At 47.1% G+C, this 18,135-nt stretch overlaps 1 protein-coding gene across 1 annotated transcript; it reads right to left on the reverse strand.

Moving 5' to 3' along the window:
• Positions 1-4,645: 4,645 nt before the first annotated feature.
• LOC136364539 (very long chain fatty acid elongase 6-like) lies at positions 4,646-8,391 on the reverse strand. Its single transcript, XM_066324502.1, has 4 exons — positions 8,239-8,391; positions 7,372-7,503; positions 5,981-6,132; positions 4,646-5,396 (listed from the first exon to the last, which is right to left on the reverse strand). Exons 1-4 carry the CDS (start codon positions 8,349-8,351, stop codon positions 4,975-4,977), a joined length of 819 nt encoding a protein of 272 aa, XP_066180599.1. The 5' UTR covers positions 8,352-8,391; the 3' UTR covers positions 4,646-4,974.
• Positions 8,392-18,135: the final 9,744 nt, after the last annotated feature.

Consider the following 18,135-nt stretch of genomic DNA (forward strand, 5'->3'; position numbering starts at 1 on the left):
TTTGTGGGGCTTTTGTTGTTGTTGTAGGTTTGTTGTTTTGAGGTTTTGGGTGGTTTGTTGTTGTTGTTCTTAGTTTACTGTTTGTTTTGTGGGTTTTTCTGTGCAGTTTTTTGGTTTGGTTTGTGGTTTTTTTCGGGCGGATTTAACTGTGAGCAGCTCCTGGCTTTTGACCCCAGCCGCCATTTTGAAGAGGGGGAAATTCTGCGAGAATTCTCATAGATAACGATTACTAATTCTAGGATTGCTTTGTGTGAGGTTCACCACACCGAGAGGGTCTGGGGGAAAAAAAAAAAAAAATCCCGTTTATCTAAATACTCTCTTCCTTGCACTTTTCGTATTCAAGGCTAGACTTTATCCCCCATCACCAGCGCGGCTTGTGCTCTGCACTCCCCCGCAGCAGTGTCCGAAGGCGAGCACAGAGCGCGCCGCCCGGGTGTCCTCTCGCCGTCGGTGCTTCCTCGGCCGAGAGCAGCACGGCACCGCGCCCGCCACACCGCGGAGGACGTTCCGGCTCCTCTTGCCTGCTGCGTGCTGCCAATACAGCCCCGAAGCGCAGGGTGGGTGCGCGCCTCCGAGCCGCTACCGTACATGTTAAAGCTGGGCTCAGCCAGGTCCACAGCCGCGACAGGCGGCTCTAATTCCCGTCCCAGGCGCCGTTCGGTGCCCGGCGCCGTCGGGGCTGCGGCTCCGGCCCGACCCGGCCGGCAGCGCCCTCAGCGCGGGCGGCGGCGCCACCTAGCGGGGGGCTGCGGGGGCTGCCGCGCTCCCTCCTGCGGGGCCGATACCGCCTCAGGGAAAAGCGTGCCCGCCACCGGGATGGCCTCCGGGAAAAGCCTCCCCTACACCGGGACGGCCTCAGGGAAAAGCCTCCCCATCACCGTGATGGCCTCAGGGAAAAGCCTCCCCATCACCGTGATGCCTCAGGGAAAAGCCTCCCCACCACCCATACCGCCTCAGGGAAAAGCCTCCCCGCCACCGGGATGGCCTCAGGGAAAAGCCTCCCCACCACCCATACCGCCTCAGGGAAAAGCCTCCCCGCCACCGGGATGGCCTCCGGGAAAAGCCTCCCCACCACTGGGATGGCTTCAGGGAAAAGCCTCCCCACCACCGATACAGCCTCAGGGGAAAAACGTCCCCATCACCGTGACACCCATACAGCCTCCGGGAAACCCATCCCTCCCAACTATCGTGACACCGATACAGCCACCGGGAAAAACTGCCCCCCTCACTCCTGCCCACTCCCCAGCCCGGCTTCACCGGCTCTCCCAACCTGGAGCTCCGTCTACTCTCGCCCTGGCTCCATCTCCGTGCCTGCGGCACGTCCTCTCCCCGGCCCGTGCCAGAGCTGCAGGGCTGCTCCCCTGCATCCGGCACTCTCTACACATCCCGTCATCCGCCCCTAAGACAAGTTGTTCCAGCTGTTCAAGGGTCCTCGAAAAACCTTCAGAGGGGACCACGGCCTCCCCCTGAGCAATGATTCCTCCACGGGAGGCAACCGATTGCTCTCTATGCCCTCGAAGTAAAACAATCCCAACACAACAAAATAGACAAATCCTCAAGATACATGCCCTCCAAAGCAGGCCTGCTCTCTATTTCAGCTCACCAGCACACCTAAGAAGGACTTTTCTTCACAGAGTACCAGGAAGAGACATTTCTAGGAAGCTTCAGGGAAATAGCACTGACCTGGAGCAAGTCCCAGAAAGCACCACCACTTTCCTTACATCCACAGGTAAGCACTCCAGACAACTTGCCAAACAACAACAGCAATGCAAAATCTTTGCTTAGCTAGGTCTGGGAAGTTTATTGCTTTCTCTTCTTTTGCCAGAGAGAGCAGCAGAGCAAAGCTGTGGATGCTGGGCTAGCTGATGGTGTGCATTCCCTGGAGTAGGCACAGGGTGGGGTGGGGGGTGTGGGGCGGGTGGGGGGGGATAAGACAAGGCCTCCTGACAGCATTTGGAAAGGCGGTATCCTCATTTTGTGTGGAGGGATGTGATTATTTGAAAAGTTGCAATGGCTCTTGAAGGCGGGGAGAGAAGGTTCTGCAAACCCTCCTTCTACTGGGTTGATTCTTGCCCCTTGAAAGATACTTCCCACTACAGCAGCCTGCATGGATGGATCTACAAAGAGCTCTTAGAGACCTGAAGCCTTCTGGAGATGCCTCCAGAGCCCTGCTCTGCACTGCTGAGTGGGGGCAGCACCTGCAGAGCAAGGGGGATTGGGCAGCTCACATCCTCACACAGAACATCACCTCTGAAGCACCAAGGCTACATCAGGCAGTTTAGGTAGAAAAAGAGCAACTGTGAACACACCGTTTCTTCAATGTTTTGTGTCTGGCCAGGTCCAGAGAGTTGTGGTGAATGGAGATAAATCCAGGTGGTGGATGACTGCTAGTTGTGCTCCCTGAGGCTCTGTTCTGGGGCCAGTCCTAAAATCTTTATTGATGATCTAGACATGGGGATTGAGTACACCCTCAGTAAATTTGCAGATGACACTAAGTTGGGTGGGAGTATTAATCTCCTCGAGGGTAGGAAGGCTCTACAGAGACACTTGGACAGATTCAATCAGTTGGCTATGACTGATTGATGTTCAATAACTGACTGCAGGATGTTCAATAAGATGAAGTGCTGGGTCCTGCACTTGTGTTGCACCAACTCCAGATTCAGCTATAGGCTCGGGGAGGAGTGGCTGGTCAGAACAAAAGGACTTGGGTTTAATATAAGCCAGCAATGTGCCCAGGTGGCCAAAAAGGCCAATGGCATCCTGGCCTGCAGCAAGAATACTATGGCCAACAGGACCAGGGAAGGGATCGTGTCCCCGCACTTGGCACTGGTGAGGCCACAACTCAAGTACTGCTTTCAGTTCTGGCCCCCTCACTTCAGAAAGGACATTGAGGTGTTGGAGCATGTCCAAAAAGACTCATGAAAGATCTAGAAAACTTGTCTTATGATCAATGGTTGAGGCAGCTGCATTTCTTTAGTCTTAAGAAGAGGAGTGTCAAGGAGGACCTCATCACTCTCTACAACTGCCTGAAGGGAAGTCACAGTGAAGTGAGATCTGGTCTCTTCTACTCTGCCTACAGAGAGGACAAGAGAAAATGGCCTAATGATGAGATGGGAGATTGAGATTAAATATGAGAAAAAATTTCTTCACTGTTAGGGTGGTCAGGCATTGAAATAGGTTCCCCAGGACTGTGGTGGAATCACCACCCCAGAGGCATTAAAGAGGCATCAGGATCTGGTGCTGGGTGATGTGGTTTAGTGGTTACAGGGGTAGTGCTTGGGTGGATGGTTAGACTTGATGTTCTTAAAGGTCTCTTCCAACCTATGATTCTGTGGCACAGATGCCCAACACAGCTGAGGAAGCATGCCTGGGACAGCTGTAGACAGACAGGAGAGCTGGCATTTGCTTCACCAGGACCACAACTGTTAGAAAAAGTGCCCCAAATAGCACCATGCAGGAGAGAGAGCACCCCATTACTACCGTATGTTCACCACACCCTCTCTAAAGAGACTACCTAAATCTGGAAGCCAGTTTATTCCTATTCCCCAACACTTCGACTGCCTTTCCCACAGCTGAGGAAGGTGCTGTACACCACTACCCAACCCACTGCCCAATCTGAAGCAGAAGCCCTTGTCAGGGAACTGGACAGGGCACAGGCTGCTGCCATCTCCCAGCATTGAACGTGCAGCCACAGCTCTGTGGGAACTTTCCAGTCCACTGCCTTGAAAGGCTAAATCTCATTCATCAGGCAGGAGCCAACACCCACCCAGAGGCTCAGACCCTCAGAGTCAGGCTCTGAGGCACATCTTGGTTTTATGAAGCACAGTGACATGCTCATTTCAGATGGTAAAACAACAGCTTGATCTTTTTATCATCTCTCTCTCACTTCTTGCTCTCTGGTGATGAGCAAAGGCATTCAGGCAGCACGACCAGCTGATGACTGCAGAAGGAGTAAGCACAGAGGGCAAGCCTGCTGGACAGGTTGCTAACCCTCAGGAAGACACAGTTATATTGAGATAGAGAAGGCAGCACTCTTCTCACAGTTCTGTACAAAGATCAAGAATGAAAAAGGCATCAAAGAAATCAATCAATCAGTCCATACATGACAGTATTTATTGGTTGTTTTAACACATCACCCAGTGGCAGATGCACCCACAGATGAGTTGACTCTGGGACCTTTTGGCCCCAGCCCAAGAGACTGGCCATGGGCTGGGATCATTGGCAATGCCTGACATACTCTGTAGGACAGAGCTGGACCCTGCTCAACTTCTAGGGTTTGAGGTTGTAGCTACTCAAGTTAAATAGATTTTTTAATATTGTACAAGAGGCACACCACAGGTAACAGCCATTAAAATTCATGCAATTCAGTTCCTTGCATCACAGAGGAGAAGAGAGAGCCCAGGCAGATTGCCTCTCTATATAACCTTAAAAACAGCAGAAATCTTCCATTTCAGGGCTGTTCCAACCAGTAATCTATTAGGGCTTCCCTGCAGAATAGCAGCAGGTTTGGGCTCTGTTCTTCCCCAAAACTGGAGATCATGGAGAGGGCAGTGCAATTTTGAGAGGAATGTCCCTACCTTTTTTCTAAGGAGAGTCTTGGTGTATGCAGGATTATGTGTATGCAGGATTATATCAGTCCCCAGGAAGGAAATGAGGCACAAGGCAAACCCAAGTGATGCAAAGAAAGAAAAGCAGAATCACAACCCCAAAGTTTCCAGCCCTCAGCCTCTTCCCCTTTCTCCTGTTACCAGCCTGCCACAACCTGCACCTCACTCTGGCATGCCACCCCACTGCAAGACAGACACACCAAAGGCCAATGAGCAAGTTATTCTGAAGGCTGTTACCCGCAGTGATCTCTTCCTAAACCCCATCACATCCATCCCATCAGGCACTCAGGCTCCAGACAGAAGCAGAAAATTTCCCCTCTCCCTCTCTCCCCACTTCCATCCCAATCTCTTCTTCCATCCCTTGGTTTTAATTCCACTTTGATTTCTGGGTGCTACTCAGGTAAGTTCTCAGGAAGAAGTTGGAGAAGAGGGCCAACAAAGTGGTATACAAGAACGATGAAAGGAGAAGCAGTGGCCAGGTAGTTTGGCAGACCTTATCATTGTTCCAGAAGAAGACAAAGATGTTAATTATGAAAAATCCTGTCATCTGCACCATCTGTGCAGTGGTGATTAGCATGGCGATGGAGCGGGGTACTTGGATGCCCATGGCTGTCACAGTGTAGTAGGAATACGTCAAACAATGGATAACGAGGTTCAAGGCTGCATTCCACCCCATGCCAACTGCCATATTCTTATAGCCATACCAGGCTATAATCATTGTGAAAAAGTGGTGGTACCAGTGGACAAAGATGAGCTTCTTTTTTCGGAGAACAATGAAAAAAGTGTCACCTGGGGTTGATGGAGAGGCATATCATTAGTCAAGTGAAATCACAGCAGTTGCACCAGTTGTCACATGAAACAGACCAAGCAAGCTTCAATGCTGAAGCCATTATGTAGTTTGATCTCATCAAAACCTAGGTTCCCATTGAATAATCTGTATTGGAAAAGACTGTTTAGGCACCCTACCATCTGGCATGTTCGTAGTGTAAGAACCTTTTGCCCCGGGCTTGCTTTCCCAGACCTACCTGCTCTGCATTTCCAACTGGCTCTTCTTTACTTCTTTTTATGAAAACTGTGTGGAAAGCCAGCCCTCCCTGCCTGTCTGCTGCCCCCTCGCCACAGTCATTCCAGTGCAGAATTGCCTAGTCCAGGTACTGACCTGGGGATCAAACTAGAACAGTAACATCTGGCTGCAACCCCATGGAGTGTATCATTTTAGTTGAACAATAGAGAGCAAGAAAATGAGTGACACATGCAAAGCTAAGCAACCCTTTTCTCCAAGCAACATTTGGACAGTGATCTGTAAAAGAAAATCTGCTTGTGAAAGCAAAGCAGTTACAAACATACAGGATAAGGAGAAATTTCAGACTCACCCAATTCGACAAATTTGCTCAGTACAAATAGATACATCCAAAGCTTGGAAACAGGATGGACGTAGAAAGATTTACTACACACTGATTGCTTAAATCCCTTGGTGAGGAGGAGGAAGGCCATCTGCTTCCAGATCCTACAGGCTGCAATGAAACTGCAAGAAAACCAGAGGAGAGCTGAACACTGTGCCCAGGGCATCAACATAGCCTCTGACAGCTCTGCACCCATTCAGTTGACTCCATCTTGATGCTTGGGGCAATCTCAGAGACATTTAAACAAACTTTTGCCTTCTTAGACTTCCTAACAAGTTTTAGCCAGGATTTTAAACCTATTCCGGCAAGACAAAGCAGCATTAAAGAGTGCTCCCTCATTACACTCCCTGCTTCCACTGCTTCAAGATGCACTTGAGCAAAAGCTGCCCCATCTGATGAGAAATAGAGGACAATTTTCCTGATGTCCCACCTTTTGACAAGGGCCCACAGGACAGGCCCAGGGAGCACTTATAACCTCCTGTGGCAGGTAACTCCTACAGCTTATGAAAAGAAATACCACTTTTTCTTCATTATCAATCTTATTCACATATCACATATATATCAATGTTATTCACACAAGCTTGTCTCTGAACAGACCATGAACAGCTATCCCCTGACCTCCCCTCCCCCACAACCTGTGATTTTACAGACCACTGCCATACCCTGCCCCAACAGACAACAACCAGTGTCCCTCTGACCTTGTCAAAGTCAACTGGAGTTTCAGGGGCAATAGTCTAGTTTTTTTCTCTGTCCCACCAAACAGACAAAAGAAGTTGTGGAGATGAGGGGAATTTTCTAAAATTGACATCTATTTGTTTAAATACAGAGCACAGCCCAAAACATTTTCATGGCCACTGCAGGAAACTTTTACCATAAGACTGGACAGTTTGAAAACACATTTTAGATTAATCTTTTGTATTTCTGTGAGTGTAGCAGAATTTTCCCCTCCTCCTACACAACAGGATTAGAGAAATGGAGGAGGGGGGGCATGTAGAGTAAGGGAAGAGAAAGAAATTTAAATTTTAAAGAGAAATACACCTCAAATCAAACTTGCAATTGGCAGGTACCCTTTGAATGAGGGAAGATGTCTGATTTTGCAGGCTTCATGTTCAAATCTACCCACTAATGATTTTCAAGCACTCTCCCTAGCAATCCTTTTGCAACTCATTTGCCTTGCTGGAGTATTTCTGGTGAGAAATAAATGACTTATATAAGCATGTCACTCCCCTAGGTGGAAAGGGCCTTAAAGAGGAAAAATTTAATTTATTTCCCTAGTGATGTAGTGGATAACTAGAACTTTCCATCAGTCCAGTTCTGAGGGAAAGTCTACAGCCGTCTGCAGATTTAGGAAAGGCTCTTACCTGAACAAAGTCAGGCTGAAGGACCATAGGGTCAGTGGTGCACGCAGGTTGAAGGGCCTCCGTTCCTTCATGAAATGCTTGATTCCAAAGACCAGGATGAAATAAATAGCAGCAAAAATAATAGACTTTTGCCTACAAGTAGAGAAGAGGGAACAGTCAGGAGAAGACCCAAACTGACCCCTTTTTAGCCAGACTTCTGTAGCCTCAGCAAAGTACTCTCACCAAGAAACAAAAGATCTCCCATTCTCGTGTTAAGGTTGGGTTTGGTCACAAGAAAGCCTGCCCTGACAGTGAGCGAACAAGAACCCCGGGGACTGGACAAAAGAAAGCAAACTGCTACATCATAGATATTTCCACAAGACTTTGATGGGATGAGACAGGTTCAGGCAGCCTTTGAGCAGAATCCAAAGCAAACACATCAATACATCTTATCCCTTTACACATGAGACTCTACAGGCAGAGGATTTCTGTACAGGGTGTCTACAAAGGCCAGTTTCATGTAATCTAGAGCCTCAAGTGCTTTGTGTTACATCCCACACGTTCCAAGGCAGCACGGCAGGGTTGAGTGCCCTGTTTGCCAGTGCAAGGGCTGCAGTGGCCACCTGTGGGTGCTCTTCGCCCCCTTGCCACGTCACCATCTCCCTACAAGCTGCAGCACCACCTGGGACCACTGTTTGCTCTGCCACATGTACGGCTGCATCCCATCCTCCACAGCCTCAGGTGCGCAACTAGAGACCCCCGAGCTTCTCCTCCTCGGAACTGAAGAACCTCACACCTGTTCTGCAAAAAGCAGCAGAACCCGATAGAGGTACAAGGGTCCGGAATGCATCAGGTCAGCAACCTCCTTTCCTCTCCCTCTCCTCTCACCAATTCTCCTCCATCCATTTCATGGCTCCCAGGTGATTGAAGTTCTTCTCGAAGTCATACTCCCCCAGCGGCTGCAACTCCGACGGGTCAATGTTCACTTCCATATTCAGCATGCCCGGGAGCGATCCGAAACAAGCCACTCGCGCACGCTTCACGGGTGGATATAGTCCCGGGAATTCGCTCCTCCCCAACCTCACCCCGCGGCAGGGGCGGGACCGGGAGCCGCCCGGTCCGACGGGGAATCGGAGGTCGTCTCACTGCTTTTGCTGGGTAGGGAGGGGGCGGCTCTGGTCACCCAGTGAGGCTGAGCCTGAGGTCCTCCCATTCCCCATCCAGCCCAGCTCGTCCCTCAGCAGATGGGCAAGGTGATTATAACACTGTCACCAGCAGCAGGCAGAAATTCCTTTACCCTGACTGCGGTTAGCTGTTGCTCCTTCACCATAGACTGAAGTATTTCGCCGCTGCTGGACACTAGATGGGTTCTGAGTAATCTCCCACTTCTGTTCCTGCAGCTGAAAATGGCTCCAACACAGTCAAAGTCCCCTGAATACAGCATATCTCATTGCTCCCTCTGGTCACTTCATTCATCTTGGTGTCTCTCCCAAGTGCCATGTCTTTACACATGTGCAACAGCTGCACCCCACAAAGCTCACAGACTTGGGAGGGGTTTGCCTCATGCAGGCATCACTGCACCTGCACACAAGTCATCTGCTTAACTGCTGCCTCCTCAAACAGGTGAAGATTTGCCTGGGTGAGGTATTTCATAGGACTGTAGAATGCTTTGGGTTGAAAGGAACTCTAAAGATTATCTAGTTCCAGCCCCTCTGTCATGGGGAGGGACATCTTTCACCACACCAAGCTACCCAAAGCCTTATCCAGCCAGGTCTTGAACTCTTCTAGGGATTGTGCATCCACAATTTTCTCTGTATTTGACAATGCAGTAATTTGAGAAAAATCAGGAAATAATTTTACATGCAGGAATTAAAATCCCTTGGTTATTTTTGCACCACCCCTGATTTACACACCTCATTTTGCAGAGCACTTGCATGGGTCTGTGGAAAGTTCACCTTACACATAGCAGCAGCAGTGGTTGTACCATATCCCACACAGGGAAAACACCCTGTACATAGCATGAGCTCCCACTGTGCCTTGCACAGCTCTCACCTTAGTGTTTCCAGCTCCAAGGAAGTCCTTCCCTTTCTCGAGGACTGCAGGTCAGGGATTGTGCAGTCTCCATTCCTGGGTCACTTGTCTTTCATCTTTCATTGCCTGCTTTGGGCAGTATATCACCAGGCATAATATTCAGGTACATGCTGAAGGAAATTTTCATCTGTTGTAAGGGCTTCTGCACACCACAAGGCCAGGTGGCAAGAGCAGAGAAGAGGCAGCACAGTAACACAAATTTTTGCACTTCTAATGGATACAAGTCAATGTTCAGTCTCATTACTCAGCAGCAAAGCCATGCTGGGAACCATACAAATTTATTCCTCACCATTCCCTTGACAATGGTTTCACTGTTGCTGACTCCTTTACCTGCATATTGTCTGTGGATTTGCTGTTCTTAGACTGAGTACAGTTAGCTGTTTGAGGCACTACAAGTACAAAACGCCTGCTTGTTTCACCTATGCTTTAGCAACTGTTAAACAAGGCCTCCTTTACATAAGACACCACACAAGAAGAGGAAAAACATTTTAACTTGTTGAGAGATGCAAGGATGAGTTGGATCAGCTGAGTAGAAAACATATTTCTTGTACCTAATCTTGTTAAGACATAATTTCTTGTACCTAATCTTGTTATAGGTTCAGTAAAATTTTCATTTTGAAATGGTTTCATACCACATGAACAAGAACAATGCTTCTCCTAGGACAGGTCTGTCCATCCATCTCTTAGGTGGTGGCATGTACAGTTACAGGAGGAGCTCTTGACTGCAACTCTGGTACCATATGAGCAGGCATCTGGCAGCCCCTCCCCAAGTGTCTCCTTGGCAGATGGGAACAAGAACAACACATGTAAAGAACAGAAGCAGATAGAAGGGATGAGGCTCTTGGCATCCTCTGAGACACATTTCTTGCTTAATAAGGCAGGCTTTGTCACAGACTGAAAGCTCACCTGCACGATCCAGATGCAGTTGTGACATTCTTGTTATCCTCTTTTCTCCCCACCATCAAATACCTCTCTGCACTCTTGGATCTGGGTGGATTAGCATGCAGAGAGCTGCCAAATCCAGTGTCTGGCCACTGGCACTGCTCAGAGACACTGTTAGACTCAGAATGCTTTAGAAGCTGACATGCAATATAGACATCAGAGTGACTTGTAAATAAACAGATGAGCTTATTTTCATACATCACAGTGAATTCCACAGAGCTCAGCTGCTGCAGATGAGGAAGTAGAGCCCCAGCAACACTTCACACAGAGCAGGAACATCAGGGCTTCAGTCCTGAATTAATGGGAGGGGAGCACTTCTCTGTCCTCAAACTGAGTGAGAAGGAGACAAAGACTCTATGGAACAGAAGCCTCCATGTCTTTATTTTGAGCCCAAAATGGCTAGGACCCCAAAGAGAAAGGACAATTTCGTGAAGACTATGAAATAACATTGTGCATCCTTATGGTGAGCTAAGTCCCATCAGACTGCTTCTACAGCATTCCAGAAATAATTCTTTGAGGTAGCCCTAAATAGATTAAATTCTCACTTAAAGCTTAAATTGCTATTTTCAACAAGAGTTTCAGTTTTCTGTTAAGATTCACACATGGAGAGAGACCTAGTTTCTGATATGGTGACTGAGCATCACCTACACTTTTATTGGCATCTGGTCAAGAGTACAAGAAAATTGATTTTTTCACAAATATCACATTCTGTATCCTATGTCTTAAAATAAATTTCCTGTAACAACACAGTGAACAACAAATAGACTGCTTTGGTGGTAGATAGCACATTTGCCTTCTGTTAAGACTTGAGAGCATGAAGATATTTGTGAAAGACTCCAGGCACCATTCAGAATAAGTAACAACATGCCAAATTCTGGTACCATCCAAAGTTCAGGAAGTGGTTTCTAGAAAGACAGAGTGCTTAATCTCTTTTCTAAGAATCCTACAAATTAACAAAACCAAAACTTTGGGAAACACAAAGGGCAGCAAGCATTTACAGCTGCCTAGCCTCACAGATCAACCACTTCCACAGCAAGTGACACGAAAAAGACTACACAGAGAAGTCTGTAGGACTTACAACATAGGGGGTACATGGCAGGAGTCAAGAGAGCAGCTGTCATAACTAGAACAGGGCAGAACATTATAACTGTGTGCGCCAGAGGCAATGTGGCCACCAAGGTCTTCAACTGCCTATTGGCTACTGGCTGACACTGTACTGCCACCAACTACCTGCCTGATCCACACAGGTGGGGACAGGGAAACAAGAAGGCAGAGTTCTTGATTTAAAAAAGAAAAAAAAAATAGTTCCAGGTATAATATGCCAGCTCAGATTGTCCCTAAATATGAGACCCCTGACAGTTTGCGGGGAAGAGTACAATACAGAGTCAGTCTCACTCAAGCTGTGCCTTGCTGGTCTGGGTTACACTGCTACCCCCACCAGTGCAGAGGACAGAGAGCTTTTTTTCCCAGGAAACAAGGCTGTTGCACATAACCACCTCCAAATCAGCTTGTTGTACTGCCTGTGATCATTACTTGTGATTTACACATCAGAAAGGTGAAAGCCATGGAGGGATCTCCTTGCACAAACACTGTAAGTTTTCATCAAAGCTTAGGATAATGACCTGATTCCATAATGACCCTCTTGACTGCAGAGAATATGACTTCATATATGGGCCCTCTCAGAACAACTTTTTCACCAGACTGACCACACTGTGAAAACAAAGAACAATCTTTGTGTTCTTGATCAAAATACCTTTTAACTCCTTTGACACCAAAAGAAGTGGCATGGCAGAGAAGGCATGATTTTCCACGTATCACAGTTTTAATTAGGTTTAATAGGTAAGAAGAAGTGGTAAGGATAAGGAAACAAACCTTCTCTCCTGACAGCATATTGCAACAAAGAGCTTGACAGAAAATGCTGGAGGAGTTACCCTGAGCTGTTAGGCTTACACTCAGTTAACACAAAACTTATGCCCACACAAGTGGTGAAACAGTGAAACAAATTGCCTGGAGAGATGGTAGATGTCCTGTCTCTCAAAACATTTAAGGCTGAATGGGGCTCTCAAGAAGCTGACTTAGTTAAAGATGTACCTACTAATTTCAGGGGGGCTGGGACTGAATGATGTTTGGCTCTCTTCCAAATCAAACCATTCTATGACAACCCCTAAATACAAAAGCTGATGTAAGACGAGATATTATTTACATTTTCTGGCACTTTATACGTGGGTAGCTCTGAAGAGCTTTTGTTTAGAAAAGGCAACAGCAAGTAATGCAACACAATAAATAGCATAACTATTTGAAAACCAAAGCCTCGAACACAAGAGCACACACATTTTTGCATAGATTGATGCTTTATAACAACCAGTCTGCAGAAGATTATTAATAGCTGGCTTGGGTAAAACCCAGGCAGTGGGCATCATTTGTTCCAAGGAGAGGGAAGAGTTGCAGTGCAAGTGTCAGAGGCAAAGAGGTTCAGTCAGGAGGACTCAGGGAGTGCTACAGGATGACTAAGGCCTGTGCAGATTTACCAATTTGCCTTCACTGCCTTGCTTTGTCAAGTTTAGCTATAACCCTTTCTCCCAGCCACCACAGCGCAGGTGCATTCCTTTGGAGATGTAAGTGAATACAGGGGTAAACACCAGCAATCAGAGCTGCAGAAAAAGCTATGGGAGACTCCATCCCAGTGCTGGGTAATGGTGAACTTGCCTGGACCTGAGGCTCGATGCCTCACAGGTCTACTAGCACAGGGCACCCTCTGGCACCAGCCACCACAGCCTGTGACACTAAGGTCTCCCCCAAGGGGCTCTCAGATCTTTGGCCATTAGAGGGGAGCAAACACTGCAGAAGTGCAGGGAGGCCTTGCCTCCTGAACAGACACCAAAAGCAAGAGCAGGCAGGAGGTTTGCTGTGCTTCTTCCTGACTCTCTGGAGGTGTTAGCTGTCCTCCCCTGGAGAAACATGTCCTCAGGCCTAGGGGAAGAGAAGATCCCCTGCTGTTTGCAAGCAGTCTGTCTTCCTTCTGCTTCCTCAGTCTCAGATGAACTTCATTGCCTTGCAAGAGTCACCCAAGCAGGCTGGTACAAATAGTTTGGGGTTTAACAACCACACAGTATCAGAGGAAACAATCCTTCCTTGCAGCTCGCTGCATGATGTTTGACTAGAGGCCATTAAGAGACACTGCTCAGCAGTAGCATCTCTTTTTTCATTATGGCTGTATCCCTGGCAGGATACAGCCATAATCAGCAGCCCTTGTATCTGTATCAGACCCTCACTGTAGAGGGTTTGAGCATGATACTTCTCAAGGATGTGTGTGATGATCAAGAAATTTAGGCATTTGAGAACAATTTTACATAGAGCAAGACCAAGTATTGTCCCTTCACGCATACATACATACTTTTAAAGATGCCTTATGGGGAACACACTGGATGTATCTACCTTCCCTCTGCCATGCAAGACAGTGTTTTCCAAGCATGAAAAAACCCAAAGTAGATGCACTGAATGGGAATATGTGACCTCTCAGAAGGGACCACTAGGAGTCCTTTCTAGTGGCCAACTTATTTCTTGCTCTCTGACCTAGTTGCTCTTATCACTTTGAAAGATCTTTGAATAAAAAATAACAAAGGGACTAGGGATTAAACATCGTAAGGGTTAAATAAAATGGTGGCAATATTAGGAGCTATTAACCCAAAGATGTCAAAATCTGCAATGACCCTTCACAAGAACACTATCAACTCTAAGCTAAGGGTTGCAAATCTGATGTAAAACATCCATGATGCAAATCACCTCTAAGGAGCTCTTTTGTCGATACCCTATAATTTGCAAACCCTTTTGTTCTCTAAAGCCTATAAGAGGCCCCACTGGTGTTTGGAAACATTGATTAAAACAAGTACATTGAGTGGGCAGCTGGGCTTTTGCCTCGAGTTGCTATGTCTTCACACTTTGTTCAGAAAACAATAGTTGGATACACATACAGAATCCAGAAAACCTGAGATTAACATAGAATCTGCTAATTTAATTTGTCAGTGTCTGTTTTCACAGTTGAAAATTTAGAGGCAGAGATCAGTTTAACTAACAAGTTCTTGAACCAACACATGTACAAAAATCCCATTGAGGGACTTCTGATTAAGATCAAGAGTGTCTTTTGAACAATCCAATCAGCTACACTTTTATCACAGAAATCTCAAAGCTCAGGCTGAGTTTAAGAACACCTATAGGCATTCATGCACATACCTATTTGTGTTTTTGAAAGTTTTCATTAGAGAGAGACTTTGTACAAACATTCAGTGTTTCTCAACCAGAGCTGGTCCTATGCCTTAAATAAGACTAAAACAAACTACAGCACAATAACATTATTGCATTGACAAAATTGCCAATGTGAGCTGTTGCCTACGCTGGTGATGGTGTGTAAGAGCTCTCCACCCTGCATTCTCAAAAATACAAAGCACCTTCTGCTTTGCAATTTTTACTAAGCAAAATTGCCCCAGCATCATTCACAGCCAGACTTTGCAAATGTTTATGTTGGTCTTCAAGCCTTTGTTCAGAATTTGGTTTTTTTTCAACCTATTTGTTACAAAACTTACTGTAATGCAACTTCCCTGGTCAGACCCAACCTCTTCTTACAGCATGGGTGCTCACTCCTTTTGCTACTGGGCAGTCCCGACAAAAGGTGGAGGGGATGTAATCCAAACACCCAACTGTGAAAGGTTTCTCTATGCTGCCCAGAAGGTCTGCAGTTGTTTCTTCAGCTCCTCCCCACTTTGTAACCCAAACTACAAGCAGGGTTTTAACATCAGCTTTTACCAGTTTTGTCTTTTATTCTTGCCAAGACACTCAGCTTCTTACTTGTTTAGTTTTAATGAAAATTAACCATTCAACCCTCCTTCCAAATAAGTTCAGCTTTTTAAAAGACTGTTCTTATAGCAGTCCATGTAGATAATTGGTGGATTCAGGGCATAGCCTTTAATATTACCCTGCCTAGAGCCCAAAGTCCAGCATTTCCACTGTATGAACTGATAGATGATCTTACCCAAAGATTTGCAGGAAGGGCACTGAAGTTCAACTCCATCCAAAGCATCTGTTGAACTCTGTTGGCACTATAACACAGGGTTTACCATTTGCAGAATGTATGTTGTTTCTTTTTCTTTTTTTTTTTTCCCAGCAAGATACACGGGCTGATCTGTGTTGCTTTCAAGAATGCTTTGGATATTATTTTTCTGTTTATTGACATACTTTTCTAAAAGCAAACATTAGTTATGTGAGGCTGCTCTTGCCCTTGTGAAGCATACCATTCTGTTTTCAATAACTCCTCCAACGTTCCTTGTTCTCTTGGATTTCTCAAAATCAACTTCCTTTGAGCTACAGATATATAGTTATGCATATCACTGTAACTACACTTATGTCTTCACAATCAAGCAGGATCCCTCTGGTTTTCCAGGACTGCCAGAATCGAAGAAAATTCAACCCTGCAAAATCTTTGCTAAAATAGCTGAGTTTTACATCAGCACGTGGTTTGATCTTGGAAGAACTTACCTTATAGGAACTCTTATAACTGAATTCAAAGGAGACAGGATTAGGTTAGTCAACAACATCACTACTGTAGCACTAGTACACTTAAATAAGTCAAAAGTTTTCCTTAAAAACATTGCTACACAGCCGTTCCTACTATGGACACCCCAGAGAGTAGATGAAAGAACCTGAAAAATAACAGGTCTCAGCTGCATCCCACCCAGAGTCTTTTATAGCAAGTAGGTAGAGTGATCCTGATGTGGGTAAATGAGCTCAGCTGGAGAAGGAGAAGCATCTTAGCAGCAGTCCCTGAAAAAGAGGGAAGAGGTTGAGAGAGAAGGGAGGAGCTTTCTGTACCTGAGACATCTGTCAGTAATTTGGAGTGATTGGCTGCCCTCAACTGTCCTGAAGGGTATAGTGCCCAGGTCCTGGCTGGTGTGTAGTCTCTCCTTGGTGTCTGCAAGGATTTGGGAAGCCCTTCCAAAAGCACAGCTTGGGAGGGACCATGGGCATTTCAGGTTTTTGAGGTCATGCCTTTCCTGAGTACCTGGGAGAAAGCTGCTTTCCACTGCATTGCCTTCAAGACTTGCTGTGCAGTTCCATTTGCCATGACACAGCCCTAAGGAGGCCCTGGTGGGGACAGAGGGACTAGCCTGCTCCAACAGTGCTCTTAGTGGCAAAAGGCCACTGCTGCGGACTGGGGACTTGCAGAGTTTGGCTCGTTACCTTCCCCTGTGGAAAATACTTGTAAGCTTGTAACTGTAAGCATCAGAGAAAAGCATTTCCCACACTCTCGAGAGCATCAGAGAGCTGCGTGGGGCCACAGGCAGAGATGAGCCTGGGGCTGAGCCATGCGCAGGTAACGGGAAGGGGTTCCTGTCACAGAAGCGCTCTTTGCTTAGTGTCATTAAAGGCTGGGTAAGTAAAAATCATCGTCTTAAGGCTTTCCTCTGCCAGATGGAGCGATTTCACACTCACCTGCAGAGGGAGACGGCTCCTCTTTATTAGCCGAATTCTGTTGACACAGTTTCGTGCTGCTACCTTGCTAGGCTGGAAAAACCAGATACGGAATTGATGCGGCTATTCGGCAGCCCACAGTCAGATTCTCGCATGGAGATGCTGCCAGGGTGTGCGGGGACCCTTCCAAAGCCAACACTGGTGCTGGAGCCGCAGTAGTTTATGAGCTGGTTGCAGAGTCCTTCAGGGGGGCAGCCTTAGAGGCAGTGCCAGGCCCAGCTGCGTGCTCCAGCAATGCTGCAGCTGCTAGCACTGGGCTAAGGAGAGGGGTCGTAACAGGAGCCATAAGAGCCTGTGGCTTCTCCCTTTCCTTCCCCTACTCCCCACAAGGAGCTGCTCCCAGCAAAGGAGCTGCCCCCAGCCCAGGGTTTGGGCAGAGCTGCACAGCCATGACTTGGAAAACATTCATTTGCAAACCCAGGGTGTTTCCAAGCCAGGACGGCTCCCAATCACAGGGCTGCCGTACCTCACGCAGAGAACTTTTGTGAGGAGCTGTGGGGCCGGGTGAACCTGAAAAGCTGGCTCAAGCGTGCCCCGAACACCTCCCTGCCGCACTCCTAGCCCTTGCAGGGAGATCCGCACACAGCAGTGAGACTGGGGGTGTTGTTGCATCCTACCGGTGTTGCTGGATCCTGCTCACGATCCCCCTGCCCTGCCAGGAGCAAGACAGAGGGGCAGAAGGCAGCTTTGCCCTGTGCACAGCTCAGCTGGAGTGGCAGCTCTTGGGTGAGGCTTCTTTAGTCTTCTGAAAAGTACTGACTCATGTCCTACTTTTCCTTGAGGGGAAAAGAAAAAGGCAAAAGAAAAGCTTGCTGCCTCATAAACCCCAGTTTTAATTTTTTAATTTCCCAAGTTGCACCACAGCCCTGCGTGCCTGCCTCAGTACCTATGACAGGGAGGGCATTTAGTAACTGCAGGCACCGTGCCCAGAGATCAGGCACCAAGCTGAAGGCAGAGCTGCATGAAGGATAAAGCTCACCGACATCCCTTCCCCCCATCATGGCTTTAAAGTGTGTGACAGGCTACTCATTATTCCTAATTTTACTTAATAACTAGTTTAACGCCTTGTTATACTTTTCTGCTGTATTCAATACTGAAAGAATAACAAGGAGAAAATTAAAGAGAGAAAGCTATGTGTTTATTAGGAAAAGATTTACAGAGGACAGAAATAAAGCTGGAAAAGCTAGAGGAGCTGTCATCTTTGATGAGTGTATTCAAATACTTCTATAA

The sequence above is a fragment of the Sylvia atricapilla genome, chromosome 8, assembly GCF_009819655.1.
Source record: "Sylvia atricapilla isolate bSylAtr1 chromosome 8, bSylAtr1.pri, whole genome shotgun sequence".
Lineage (NCBI taxonomy): Eukaryota > Metazoa > Chordata > Aves > Passeriformes > Sylviidae > Sylvia > Sylvia atricapilla.

Coding starts and splice junctions, on each gene's coding strand:
- LOC136364539 (XM_066324502.1), bottom strand. CDS start 8,351: ATGCTGAATATGGAAGTGAACATTGACCCGTCGGAGTTGCAGCCGCTG. Junction 7,504..8,238: donor AAATGGATGGAGGAGAATTG/GTGAGAGGAGAG, acceptor CTCTACTTGTAG/GCAAAAGTCTATTATTTTTG. Junction 5,397..5,980: donor GAGCAAATTTGTCGAATTGG/GTGAGTCTGAAA, acceptor CATCAACCCCAG/GTGACACTTTTTTCATTGTT.